This window comes from Camelina sativa, chromosome 11 (genome assembly GCF_000633955.1).
Source record: "Camelina sativa cultivar DH55 chromosome 11, Cs, whole genome shotgun sequence".
Taxonomy (NCBI): domain Eukaryota; kingdom Viridiplantae; phylum Streptophyta; class Magnoliopsida; order Brassicales; family Brassicaceae; genus Camelina; species Camelina sativa.
The window spans coordinates 47,836,140-47,847,965 of record NC_025695.1 but is presented as its reverse complement, the minus strand read 5'-3'; the positions used below and the strand labels follow the sequence as shown (position 1 = coordinate 47,847,965).

Sequence of the window (11,826 nt, the reverse complement as noted above, 5' to 3'; positions counted from 1 at the left end):
GGTTGACTAGTAACAGTAAAATGAAATTCAGATTCTTTGTCATAATCAGAAAGGGTTTATGTTCTTGCTTTTATCCAAAATATACAAAGAAAATTTGTAAGAAAACAATTAGTAGCCATAGATTCTTTTTTACCACTTTCGCAGCGTGAAGTAAACAACAATGGCCCTTTGCATTAATTTTTTTACTTTACGTATTTCTTTGGTTCACCCCTATCTAGTCATCTACACGGTGACAGTTTTTAGATACAATCCCCATATTTCTTAATGAATAATCAAAAAACTATTAAAACTTCCTTCATTGGTAATATATCTTTACTGAATTTAGTAAAGAAACGAAATTAGATAATCTATATGAGTTTCCACAAAATGAGATAAGATTAGATAATCTAGAGAGACACCCACACGCTAAAGAGCATGAACCATCACTACTTTCTAATTTGGTCATAATCCTCTTTGGTTGCTTGTATTCTCTTTTTGTGAAATTAGTTAGATGCGAAATTTGGTCACCACACGTCTGGAGATGCGCGTTTCTGAATCTGGCTGGCATCGAAGCACTATCGGCATTCGTGTGAAACCACACATTTTCTTATCGGTTCACATTACGCCCATGTAAAATTAAGTCAAGAATGTACCAATATAGCCAAAATACATTTATCTTCTAAGTGATACAGAAAATGTCTCCACCAACTCACAAGTAAAAAACTTTACAAGTGAAACAAAAGCATCAGTAATTCATCATCATCCATTCACACGGCTTTTTCCCAGCCGCTCTTTGCCGCCAAGCGTTTGGATTATAGCTTCCAAGAGTTTAATCTCGTTATCGCGTTTGGAGATCTGTTCTTGCATACCTCGAAGTTCTTCCATATGCAGCTTGAAAACCTCTGAAAACATGAGTTACAAAACAAAAACATATGTCTCATTTTCATCAAACCAGAGAATATGAATTGCATATAAACGTGCATGGACCCAAGAAGCGTATTAATCAAAAAGAGTTGTAAGTGAGTGAGGTTATAAATAACATCAGTACTTGTGGTGTTCTCGAGCTCTTTTGTGACCTCTAGGGCACGTGATTCAGCAGCCTTTTGAGAAGACTCAGCTTGGCGTTTCTCTGATCGAGCATGAGCAGCAGCTGTAATGGCAGCATCTAGTTCTCTTTCTAGTGTTTGTACCCTTTGCTCAAGAACCTAAAACAAAAACATTGAACAGAGTAAAGAAAATCTGAAACTGTCACTTATCTTTAAACATGTAACACAGTATTTTTTTGCTTACACCATGAAAAACCTGGTTTAATACACAAGGCAACCATAATTTCACTTGAACACTTGCCGGTAAAACCTCAAGGTCCAACCTTTCAGGATCTGGTAATCATTTCAACCAACAATACATCGAAAAAAATCAAACTATAAGCTCAATCTTCTTTCCAAAAAATCCATAAAATATATAACAAAAATGTCACAATTACTGATCCAAAAAAGTTACTAGTGATCAGAGGAGATCTGGTTTGGTACAATTCGGTGATTAAGTCCCTAAGCTTCTGAATTTCTGAGCTCAAGTTTTACCAAAACAACATAATACTACTAAATAAGTTCCAAAAACTCACCATCCAATGAAATTCCAAATTCACACTGAGCTAGAGTAGTACTACTAAACCTAACTAAGAAGAAGGGTGATGGAACAAATCAAAACCACAAATCACCGAAGCAATCAATAAAATTCAGCCAATCAACGTCTATAAAATCGAAATAAATCACCGGAAAAAGGAAGAAACGGACCTTGATTGTTCGGGCCTGTTCGGAGACGAGAGAGGCTCTAGAGAAAGTGTCTTCTTCGACGAAGACTGCTTTCTTAAGAAGAAGTTTCTGAAGCGAATCGAGATTCGATGCCATCTCCGTTATATTCTCCAACGATCCTTTCCATCTCTCATCGCTCCCTCCGATCTGCTCCTCCATTGGGAAGAAGAAGATCAAAAAAGATCTCTCTCTCCCGGGGAATATGTCGCCGGCAAATCAAAAAAAAATTACAGACTCTCCCACAGATCGATCGGGAAACAACTAAAAGATTATTTGGGCTTTCTTCGGCCCATATAGGCTTATTCTTTTCTTCTTCTTTTTTTTTAACCGCATGGCCCATTACGAAGGGGAAGCCAATAAGATGACGAGGCGTGTCCAGTTTCGAGAACATACTTAATGACGTGTACCAATAATAAGACTGGAACTGATAGGATCTCACGCTGCTCTCTCGTCCACAAGTTCTGATATTTAAAACACACCAGCCCGTTAAACCCTTTTGATTGCGTCGACACGTGTCGGTGTCATGGTCACTTGTCTTTTGATTCACCCGAAACACAAAAAAGGAAAATAATTAAAAAAATTTAAAATTAAAAAAAAAAAAAAATTAGGAAGCCTTCATCTTCTTCATCTGCCGAACATCTTCAGAAAGTCCTAAAGTTTCGATACAATCGCTTGGGATCTGCTCTGTTTTTTTTTTAGAGTTTGCTTGCTTGCTAGTAGAAGAATCTGTTCTCACAGGTGAGCTGCTTATTTGGTTGAGACTTCTAGGGTTTATTTCATACGTTTGGTGTGGAATCTATTTTCGATTGAATTTGATTTTGAAATTCCTGGTTGAGTAGCAAGCAAGCTGAGCTGAGGATTTCTCAGATTTGATTGTTCCTTGTTTTAGTTTCATTTAATGCGTCATTTTTAGTTGTAATGATGATAGGTTAACTCGATTTTGTTAGATATTACGAACAGCAGAAATGGATGAATCTTAGTAGAAGTGAAACGGGAACTGGAAGATGTGTTTAGATTGTAGGGGTTTTGGAATACCATTTCTTTAGGATTTTAATGGGTTTTGATTCTGGATAAGAAAGTTTTAAGTTTTCCTTTGTCCTGGGTTTGATATGTCTATTGTTGGAACTTTCTTCCAGCTGTTTAATATCTTATGTTTCTTATCCAGAAGCTGGGGTTACTAGTAGTTGGAGTTACATGTTTTTGCAATAGTTCGGGATAATGTCCATGGTTTTAGTGGTGATTAAAGAGTCTTGAAGTTGGGAGGAATGTCGGGCTTTTACATTGATGAGGTGAGTTGAGTCACAGTGATATGACCAGTGTGACCTCTATGAGACCTTTGTTGTTTCTCTTCTCGTATGTTCCTGTGGAAATTACTCTTGTGAATTTTTCACTGTTTGTGGGTTCAAAATGCTGAAGTACAATTCTGCCATCTCATATTTTCTTTCTTGTTATCGCTATAACTTGAATGTGTATTTTAGGTTTGGGGTTTCTAACTTTTCTTAGTCGGTTTGATGCTTCCCTAGCTTTTTTTTTCCTTCAACACTTCAACTAGATGATGATGATCGGTAGCTGAAGTTTTTTTCCGTTTTCTCTTTTTTTTCAGCTAGATGATGATGATTATTTTCGAAATGAATTGCATGGGAACGATGATGGTATAGTGCCAGACTCGACGTATGAGGATGGAGGTCAGTTTCCAGTTCTAGTAAGTAGCAGGAGGAAACGAAGAAATGAAGATATGGGTAGCGAAACAAACCGTTTAAAGAGTAATACTTTTATCAAGAGAGAGGGCGATATGTTAGGAAGAAATTCATGGCCTAATAAAAACAGTGGTGCCTCTACGGTGTCAGGCAAAGATGTTCAGGATATGACATTGGAGGATGCAAACATTTCAGATCATGGTTTCACTGGTGGCAACGCAGATGTGGTTGAAAACTTCTCCACTGCAGATCCTATGTTGTGTGACAATTCCGCTACAACACATGATGGAGCGTATAATTATTCCCTCAACAACATTCCAGATGCAGAAAATGATCTCAATTTTTTCGACAATGGAGACAAAGAAAGCAATGATCTTTTCTATGGCTGGGATGACATAGGAAATTTTGAGGATGTGGACAACATGCTTAGGTAAAACTTAAGATATTCCCATTTAGATCTTTAACGCATTGGGGGCTCATCGCTTATAGGAGAAACATGTTATCATTGTAATTAGCTTACACTTAAATCTTGGACCCTGCAGGAGTTGTGATTCAACTTTCGGCTTGAATAGTCTTAATAATGAAGATGATTTGGGCTGGTTTTCTTCTGCTCAGCCAAATGATGAGACAGAAGGTGCGATGACAGATGATTTAAAACCAGACAAAATGTTGGAAAGTCAAAGAACCTCTATGTTGCAGGTTGAAGACTTTTTGAACAATAGTGAGTCCAACCATACTTTGGAAGATGAGTATGTATATACTGTTGCGGGAAATTCAGCTCAAGGAAAATCATCAGAAAATGTATCTGATACGAGTTCGCAAAAGATGGATATATTGATGCTCGATGGAGAGGTTAGTCAATTTTTACGCCTTCCAAGGCACATGCCACCACTAATTAGATGTGATGTTGCCTCTATGATGACTTTGTCTTTGGCTACTTACTGCATCTTTGGCGTACATTGCTTTCTTATCCTCGGGCTCAATTAGTCTTTTAGATATGAATATTTGATTTTTACAGTTTTCCGTCCATCGTGGTTAATGGTTTCTTTTACGGCTAGTGGATATTCCTTTAGATAAATATTTCTCAATGTTGAAGTCTTGATATAGTTCCTGCAATTTCATATGTTCCACTTTTTGTTTTACAGGCAAATTTTGAGAAGAAGCAGATTGATCATCTTAATCATTTGCATGGGTTTTCGGAGAACAGTTCTACTTTACAGAATAGTGGTATTTCCAGGGAAATAATGGACACAAACCAGTATTACCCTCCCTCCGAATTCCAACAGCGAGGAGTTCCATTCTCACATGTCAACTGTGAGCAGCCTTCCGATCAAGTTTCAGCATGTGAAAGTAAATCTGGTATCAAATCCGAGAAAAACGCCAACACTTCCTCTGTTTCAAATGAGTCATACACATCAAATCAGGCACAATCTGTCGAGAGCTTACAAGGTCAAACTGTTGATGATCGGTGTAGGAGGGGATTCGAAACGAGAATTAACCTGCAGCCCGGGCAAGATATGCCTCCTTCTTTTGCTGCTAGTACCAGGAAGAGTAGTGAGAAAAACCCCATGGTGTTTCCTGATGCTGCTCCTATCCCGAAGATTGGGCTTGAGAACGACCACAAAAAAACTGCAGCTGAATCGGAAACATCTAACATGCAGGGAAGTTCTTGTGTTAGCTCTGTTGTGGATGATATTTCGCTGGAAGCAACTAGTTTTCGCCAGCTTCAAAGAGTTATAGAACAGGTACAACTTGTCAATAGATAATAGATGATATAAGGAAATGATTTACTGCGAGGTCTGTAGGTGATCGGTAAAACTTTGCTGTTCCTTTGTGATTGATATCAAAGCGTATTTATATTACATTTGTTTTTTACTTGGTTGATGTACACCTGCTTGCTCCAGTTGGATGTTAGGACAAAGCTTTGCATAAGAGACAGCTTATACCGATTGGCAAAAAGTGCGGAGCAGAGACATAATGGTGGAAACAGACAGGACACAGGCGCAGGGTCGCATCTCGTGACTGGTGAAACAGACAAGTAAGCACCACCCTGCATCCTTATGTCCTGTTCCTAAGAAAGAATCTTAACGTCTAACTTTATATAGGGTTAGACTCAAGTGTTGGACAGATTTAATAACGCTCTTCTTTTAGAAACTTGCACTTGGGTACTTGAACTCATCCTTTTCTTGTAGATTATAATCTTTGATCTCTGTATTTGGTCTCATCCAGGTATGCGGGATTCATGGATATCGAAACTGATACAAACCCGATAGACCGATCCATAGCTCATTTACTGTTTCACAGGCCCTCAGACTCATCCCTTTCGTCAGATAACGATGTTCTCTCATATAAATCTCATCCAATGGTAAATTAAACAAACCCTTAAATCTCACACAGCCATTTTAACTTGCAAACTGTGTTGCACAGTATCTCATTTTCGCCATCATAATCTCCACAGATTCCTCAGCCCAATAGTAGTCCGAGCCTAAGGATAGAGAAACAAGAGGAAACTCCAGAACTTAGACCAGAAGCAGAAGTTGTAACAAATGACAACAACTAATGATGTCGACAAAAACTGGCTCTTTCACTGCTGAAGCATTCGAGATATGATTGTTAACATTAATCTCGATTTTGGCTAAGGGAAATTGCTCGGGCTAGTTACCAAAATCCTGACTGGTTCTTTCATTAGAATCATGGATGTAACACACTTGTATTTAAGTGTTGGGATTCGGTTCCAACTGGGTCTTTGAGATATGTTCTTTGCCTTTGTAATATGTTCAAAGTGTTAAGCAGGGGAAAAAATAGAGACAGCAACTCTGTAGATAAAGATGTTAGTTTTTTTTTTGTAATGCCATGAAATATTCTGCTGAATTACCAGTTCTGCTGCTTTTTATGATATAAATCACTAATAAATTTAGGGTTTCAACTTTTGACGTTAACCATGTATTACTTGGATCATGCCAATCACATTAATTGTGTAGATAAGATTAAAAATTTGTATGGGACAATGTCCCAAAAGGAGAAAGAAAAGTTTTGAAACATTCTAATCAAAAGTTTGCCTAAGCTGCATCTCGGTTTCACTTTTCCAAGAAGCATGAGAGGATTGTCCTCTCATTCTTTTGCTTTTCTCTTTATCTTTGATCGTAGATCCTTTCTTCTTCGCGTCTAAGTCTGGTACTGGCCGGTCACCACAAATCGGGCATACCATTCCTCTTGCGCTTGTATATGTTTTTGGTACACCGCATTGCAGACACATCCTGAACACATCAAAAAAAATCCTAATTAAGCTGAAACACTTTTGCAAAATTTAAACTTAAACAAAGAATGAAGAAGAGACCAAGGGTTATCCATACCTCAAGAGATCTGCAGATTCTTCTGCGTTAGGAATGGTTGCAGTAGATATCCGCTTTTCACCACTCACTGAAGATGGTGGTGCATCGATATCGTTTCTTACTCTCTCATGAATTCCTACTAGTTGAGGTTTTGCTTCCATGACAACACCTAACAGGCCAATACTCCAAAACCATCAGTGCTTAGATAGAGAGAATACAACAGTCCCATAAACAGAAGTGCGAAACCGGATTAGATAGAGCTTACAAACAAAACTGCCTGGTTTCTTCTTTCACAGTGTTTATGCTTGAAGTACCAAAACAAGCTTCTAAAGCTAAATCCAAATTTCACATCTATATATAGTTACCACCAACATGTAATCTTGTGAAATTTAAAGCTAAGCAATGTGAGACAAAGATGCAAAAGCAAGTTGTTGTTACCCTTTGGTTTAACTTTCTTCTTTTTGCGACTAATACGCTTTGCATGCTCTGCATCTCTAGCAGAAGCTTCTGCATCCGCTTCTGTGCGGTTGTTCAGAAACTCCGGTGGCCCCGAAATCTGCAAAATTCAATTAACCAATAAATTGATATACTAGAACTTCCAATTCCAAGGAACCCTAACAAGGGTTTTCACTATCACAAGATCTCTCCTGATGCTCAAACCTAACTTAATCTAAGAAACGATGAAATTGTGAGGGTAATAAGAAAGATCAAAGAGAACTATGACCTGAGAGAAAATGTCGTTAGCTGAAGGAAGGCCGGAGTCTTTAGCGGAGGAGGCAGAAGCGGAGAAATCGAACACAGACGACGATTCATATCTCCGAACACCATTATTTCCCTCATCTTCGTCGGAGTTCTCGTAATCCCCAATAGTTCTCTCTTCTGCTTCATCTTCTTCCGCAGAAGAGTAGCCTTGAAGCAGCGTCAAGCTCATCTTCTCTTCCAAAGTTCCTCCTCCTCCGATCTCTCGCCGCAAACAACTAACTTTTGTTAATTTATGCTTTTAGCCCCTTTAAAGATCAAATCAATCCTCTCGGTTCCGCGGCTGAAACCAAACCGGAATTAAAGTCTGTTTATTAAACCGGATTATCCGGTTTAGCTGGAAATTATATATAAACCGATTTGGTCCGCTGGTGCGGCGAAGAACCTTGAAAATGATAAGAATCTTACCGAGCTTACGGTTTACTCCTCTGCTCTCTGCCGCTAAACCTTTCTGCTCATCTTCTCCGGCGAGAGATCCACCGCAATACGAGGCCAAAACTGCACCGGTGTCTAATTCTCTCCTCAGTATAACTCCCAAGACTCCACTGTTCCTTAGAACGCCGTCTCACGCAACTTGTCTAACGGAGGTTTGGAAATGGCACGATTGGGCGAAAGATCTTGCCACCTCCGTAGAGGAATCTTCGAATGATTCTGAAGATAGCCTTGAATCTGTTATTCTCCACCGCGAGCTAAAATGGCTGATCGAAGACTCGATCGAAGACGATCCTTTGGTGATTCTTCACAGAAGCGAAATCGCGGACGACGGCGAGAAGAATGTGAAATTGAGAGCGTCGTTGGAAGAGCTTTACGATTTATGGAGACAGAGAATCGAGAATCGTCGGCCGTTTCAGTACGTCGTCGGATGCGAGCACTGGAGAGATTTGGTGTTGTGCGTCGAAGAAGGGGTTTTAATTCCGAGACCGGAGACGGAACTGATCGTTGATATGGTTGAGGAGCTTGTAAACAGAGATGGACGGTTTAAGAAAGGTTGTTGGGTCGATCTTGGGACAGGAAGCGGTGCAATTGCCATCGGGATTGCTAAAGTCTTGGGAAGCCATGGGAGAGTTATAGCTACAGATCTTAGTCCGGTGGCGATCGCCGTCGCTGGCCACAATGTGCAGAGATACAACCTTCAGGTTAGTCGATGCTCAAGTTAAACCTATTGTCTTCATGGAATTGAGATCGTTCAAAATCAAAATTGTAATGGATTTGAAGCTTTGGTAGTTTCTGTAACATTCTTCATTTTGGTTTTGAGCCCTTGAAAGATTCAGCTTTGGTGTCTTCTCATCATTGTGATATAATCTGACTAATCCAGGGGATGGTTGAGGTGAGGAAAGGATCGTGGTTTGAGCCTTTAAAAGATGTAGAAGGACAACTTGTGGGGCTTGTGAGTAATCCACCATACATACCAAGTGATGACATTCCAGGCCTACAAGCTGAAGTTGGTAGACACGAACCAAAACTTGCATTGGATGGTGGTATCGATGGAACTGATAGTCTTCTCCATCTCTGTCATGGGGCTTCTCGGATGCTTAAACCCGGTGGCTTTTTCGTTTTCGAGGTACCTACCTTTTTTCACTCTCTTTCTCCAAATACGTTAGTAGGAAGATTCAATGGGGTTTCATATGTTTCTCTCGCTGATGCTAGAACAGCCGAAGTTAGTATAGGAAGAAGATTAAGACTGCAACTTAAAAGATCAAATATTGATTGGCCAATTACTCAATTTTCATTACTTGTTCACTTGATTTGATGGTGTTTGCATATTGAGTCATGATATATCACTTCCACCATGAATGATTGATCCTATTGGTTTATGATGATGCAGACCAATGGAGAGAAACAAAGCAAGATGATAGTTGATTACATGATGACCAATGATCTCAAAGACTGTTTCTCTGATTTGAAGATAGTTCCCGATTTTGCTGGAATCAATCGGTTCGTGACTGGCTTTCGTCTATGAGGACATTACACAACTCGCAGTGGTGCTATTTCCCAATACTTTTAGGACTGATAACTAAATGACAGTATATCTGTACTAATTGAACTAAAATAGTTCATGTCTTTATTAAGTTCATTTCCATCAATTCATGACCCAAGTAAACAGAACCATACGAGACGATTGTAAAATCTATAAGTAAAATACAGCTTTGAGATGATATTTTGAGGCGTGATCCAATATCATGGCTGGGCCTGGGGTTCTTCTAACTGATCACGTAGGTAGGAGAATAGGATTAAGGTGTATAATTAAATTGTAGACTAAAACATATATGGGCTTTTAAGCCCATAGGAGTAGACATTAGCTCGTAAGATTTGGCCCATTTATGCTATATAACCACTAATAAATTCATCACTCAGCTTGCAGCATTTTAGGGTTTATTTTGGCAGAGTCGATTTCACCTTAGCTTCCGCCGCATCCGTCTACAGGTTCGTTCGTTGTTCCGACTCTCTGGTAGTATCGTCTATCTTCCCGATCGTCCTCTAAACATGTTTCTAGAACCTATCATCTCTGTGATGTTCCTAGAGTTTGAGTTTCTTAGATTTATCCCTTTTGTTTGTATATTATCATTGTTCGTCTCGATGATCGATCGTACTAGTAGAAGGCTTTTAATTGAGATATGTGGAACACAGGAACAATATAAATAATTGATAAGTTTTTTAAATCCCTTGTGTTGTGAATTGATTCTAGTTGCAGTACTTGACTTTTAAAACCTTTTGTGTAAATTTCAGATTGTTTTGTGTTGATTTAGTGATTTGATCTGTAGAACAGTAACAATTATGTATTCTTTAGTCGTAATCCAATAAAATTGGCCTTGTTAATACAATCATTTGGTTCTTTCATAATTTTGATTTGAGCTGAGATTTGTATGAAAGTATTGACATTGCCACATTTGTGTGAATGCAGAATGGATTCTCAGATCAAACACGCCGTGGTCGTAAAGGTCATGGGTAGGACCGGTTCTCGTGGTCAGGTGACTCAGGTTAGAGTCAAGTTCACTGATTCAGACCGTTACATCATGAGGAACGTGAAAGGACCAGTCAGGGAAGGAGATATCCTCACTCTCCTCGAGTCCGAGAGAGAAGCTAGAAGACTCCGTTGATTCCATATCTCCTCATTCTCTTCCAGAAGCCTACATTTTCATGGTCTCTTGTCTTGTTTCTTGGTCTTTGTAGCCCAAGTTTATTTTTATATTTTTGCTGCTTTGTTTTAAATTAATTACTTGAGGTTTTTGTTAAGACAATGTTTGAATCTAGGAATCAATCTTTATGATATAATGAAAGTGTGCTACTTAATGTCAATCAAGCATATCTCTATTGTCGGGTCCTAGTTATTTTAAGTCGGTTAAGTAAATTCATGATTTGTGATATATATATAAACCTGTTTTAACAAATTTGCCCATGTTGAATGTCTTGTCATGGTAAAAAAAAAGAAAAGAGTATAGTATATATCAAGCTTATCTTCGACATAAATCAAGTTTTTCGAAATAAGAACGTTATTAGGGTCAAATTTTCTAGCTGAGCAACTTTTAACACCGTTCAAAATACTGTCCAGACAGCAAATGGTAAACATGATTTATAACTTTTTTGTTTTAAAAACCCAAGATTTGTTACTCTTTTTCTTTTTGTTTGGTTACTTAAAATTACACTTTCCTTATCTTTTAACAACTAATGAATCACACATGTCAGTAAACAGAAATTAATTAAAATAGTACTTTATTATATATTTCTTGTTTTTGTTTGTCTTTATTTAGTCTTTACCAATTCACCATTGATCTGTTTGACAAAACATATTTTTACCATTTATGTGAATTGGTAAAGACTAAAATCATTACAAAAAAAAAGTCTTGGTAAAGTATCATTTAGTCTTTACCAATTCACCAAATAACAAATACTTTATTTATCAAATTCGACGGTTTTTTACCGTTGTTTTAACCGCTAAAAAATCTTAACAAACCAATGAAAAACAATTGTTTGATCTACCGAATCAACAGTTTTTATCGTTAAAAATCTTACAAAATAAAAGTCTTGAAAAAAAACAATTTGAAAATTTGATTAGTGAAAGCATTTGAAAGCATAGTAACTAATTGTAAACTAGGACCAAAAAGCAGAAATCTTTGGATCATCTTTTCACTTAGTTTATGCCGATAAAGTCATAAACATCTAGTAATAACAACAAGTGAAGGAAAAAAATCAGAGAAATATAACTGAATTACAGTATTAAAAAAAAAAAAAAAAAAAAAAAACTTTTAA

General features: G+C 38.0%; 5 protein-coding genes across 6 annotated transcripts; 3 read left to right on the top strand and 2 right to left on the bottom strand.

Annotated features, from left to right (window-relative positions):
• Positions 594-2,043, bottom strand: LOC104727050. Its single transcript, XM_010446046.2, has 3 exons — positions 1,773-2,043; positions 1,028-1,184; positions 594-881 (listed from the first exon to the last, which is right to left on the bottom strand). Exons 1-3 carry the CDS (start codon positions 1,947-1,949, stop codon positions 739-741), a joined length of 477 nt encoding a protein of 158 aa, XP_010444348.1. The 5' UTR covers positions 1,950-2,043; the 3' UTR covers positions 594-738.
• Positions 2,345-6,358, top strand: LOC104727049 (protein LNK1). 2 transcript variants are annotated; one of them, XM_010446043.2, is made up of 8 exons: positions 2,345-2,528; positions 2,956-3,079; positions 3,394-3,917; positions 4,030-4,339; positions 4,633-5,232; positions 5,392-5,525; positions 5,717-5,852; positions 5,946-6,358. In XM_010446043.2, the coding sequence occupies exons 2-8, from the start codon at positions 3,056-3,058 to the stop codon at positions 6,045-6,047; spliced, it is 1,830 nt and encodes a 609-aa protein (XP_010444345.1). In that variant the 5' UTR covers positions 2,345-2,528; positions 2,956-3,055; the 3' UTR covers positions 6,048-6,358. The 2 variants fall into 2 exon arrangements, with proteins under 2 accessions (XP_010444345.1, XP_010444346.1); XM_010446044.2 differs by lacking the exon at positions 2,956-3,079 and having other exon boundaries at positions 2,346-2,528.
• On the bottom strand, positions 6,434-7,814 carry LOC104727048. The gene is made up of 4 exons (XM_010446042.2): positions 7,544-7,814; positions 7,258-7,375; positions 6,841-6,988; positions 6,434-6,744 (listed from the first exon to the last, which is right to left on the bottom strand). Exons 1-4 carry the CDS (start codon positions 7,748-7,750, stop codon positions 6,531-6,533), a joined length of 687 nt encoding a protein of 228 aa, XP_010444344.1. The 5' UTR covers positions 7,751-7,814; the 3' UTR covers positions 6,434-6,530.
• Positions 7,963-9,736, top strand: LOC104727046 (release factor glutamine methyltransferase). The gene is made up of 3 exons (XM_010446041.2): positions 7,963-8,714; positions 8,894-9,139; positions 9,404-9,736. The coding sequence occupies exons 1-3, from the start codon at positions 7,971-7,973 to the stop codon at positions 9,536-9,538; spliced, it is 1,125 nt and encodes a 374-aa protein (XP_010444343.1). The 5' UTR covers positions 7,963-7,970; the 3' UTR covers positions 9,539-9,736.
• On the top strand, positions 9,895-10,879 carry LOC104727045 (40S ribosomal protein S28-1). Its single transcript, XM_019231423.1, has 2 exons — positions 9,895-10,002; positions 10,481-10,879. Exon 2 carries the CDS (start codon positions 10,482-10,484, stop codon positions 10,674-10,676), a length of 195 nt encoding a protein of 64 aa, XP_019086968.1. The 5' UTR covers positions 9,895-10,002; position 10,481; the 3' UTR covers positions 10,677-10,879.

What these genes read in the sequence shown, in the direction of transcription:
- LOC104727050 (XM_010446046.2), bottom strand. Translation starts at nt 1,949, where the DNA reads ATGGAGGAGCAGATCGGAGGGAGCGATGAGAGATGGAAAGGATCGTTG. An exon ending in AACAGGCCCGAACAATCAAG is followed by an intron (nt 1,185 to 1,772) that starts GTCCGTTTCTTC and finishes TTTTTGTTTTAG; the next exon opens with GTTCTTGAGCAAAGGGTACA. An exon ending in AGAGCTCGAGAACACCACAA is followed by an intron (nt 882 to 1,027) that starts GTACTGATGTTA and finishes TCATGTTTTCAG; the next exon opens with AGGTTTTCAAGCTGCATATG.
- LOC104727049 (XM_010446043.2), top strand. Translation starts at nt 3,056, where the DNA reads ATGTCGGGCTTTTACATTGATGAG. An exon ending in TATTGATGCTCGATGGAGAG is followed by an intron (nt 4,340 to 4,632) that starts GTTAGTCAATTT and finishes TTTGTTTTACAG; the next exon opens with GCAAATTTTGAGAAGAAGCA. An exon ending in GTGACTGGTGAAACAGACAA is followed by an intron (nt 5,526 to 5,716) that starts GTAAGCACCACC and finishes GGTCTCATCCAG; the next exon opens with GTATGCGGGATTCATGGATA.
- LOC104727048 (XM_010446042.2), bottom strand. Translation starts at nt 7,750, where the DNA reads ATGAGCTTGACGCTGCTTCAAGGCTACTCTTCTGCGGAAGAAGATGAA. An exon ending in GAAGAAAGTTAAACCAAAGG is followed by an intron (nt 6,989 to 7,257) that starts GTAACAACAACT and finishes TTGGCCTGTTAG; the next exon opens with GTGTTGTCATGGAAGCAAAA. An exon ending in GAATCTGCAGATCTCTTGAG is followed by an intron (nt 6,745 to 6,840) that starts GTATGGATAACC and finishes TGATGTGTTCAG; the next exon opens with GATGTGTCTGCAATGCGGTG.
- LOC104727046 (XM_010446041.2), top strand. Translation starts at nt 7,971, where the DNA reads ATGATAAGAATCTTACCGAGCTTACGGTTTACTCCTCTGCTCTCTGCC. An exon ending in TGCAGAGATACAACCTTCAG is followed by an intron (nt 8,715 to 8,893) that starts GTTAGTCGATGC and finishes TGACTAATCCAG; the next exon opens with GGGATGGTTGAGGTGAGGAA. An exon ending in GTGGCTTTTTCGTTTTCGAG is followed by an intron (nt 9,140 to 9,403) that starts GTACCTACCTTT and finishes ATGATGATGCAG; the next exon opens with ACCAATGGAGAGAAACAAAG.
- LOC104727045 (XM_019231423.1), top strand. Translation starts at nt 10,482, where the DNA reads ATGGATTCTCAGATCAAACACGCCGTGGTCGTAAAGGTCATGGGTAGG.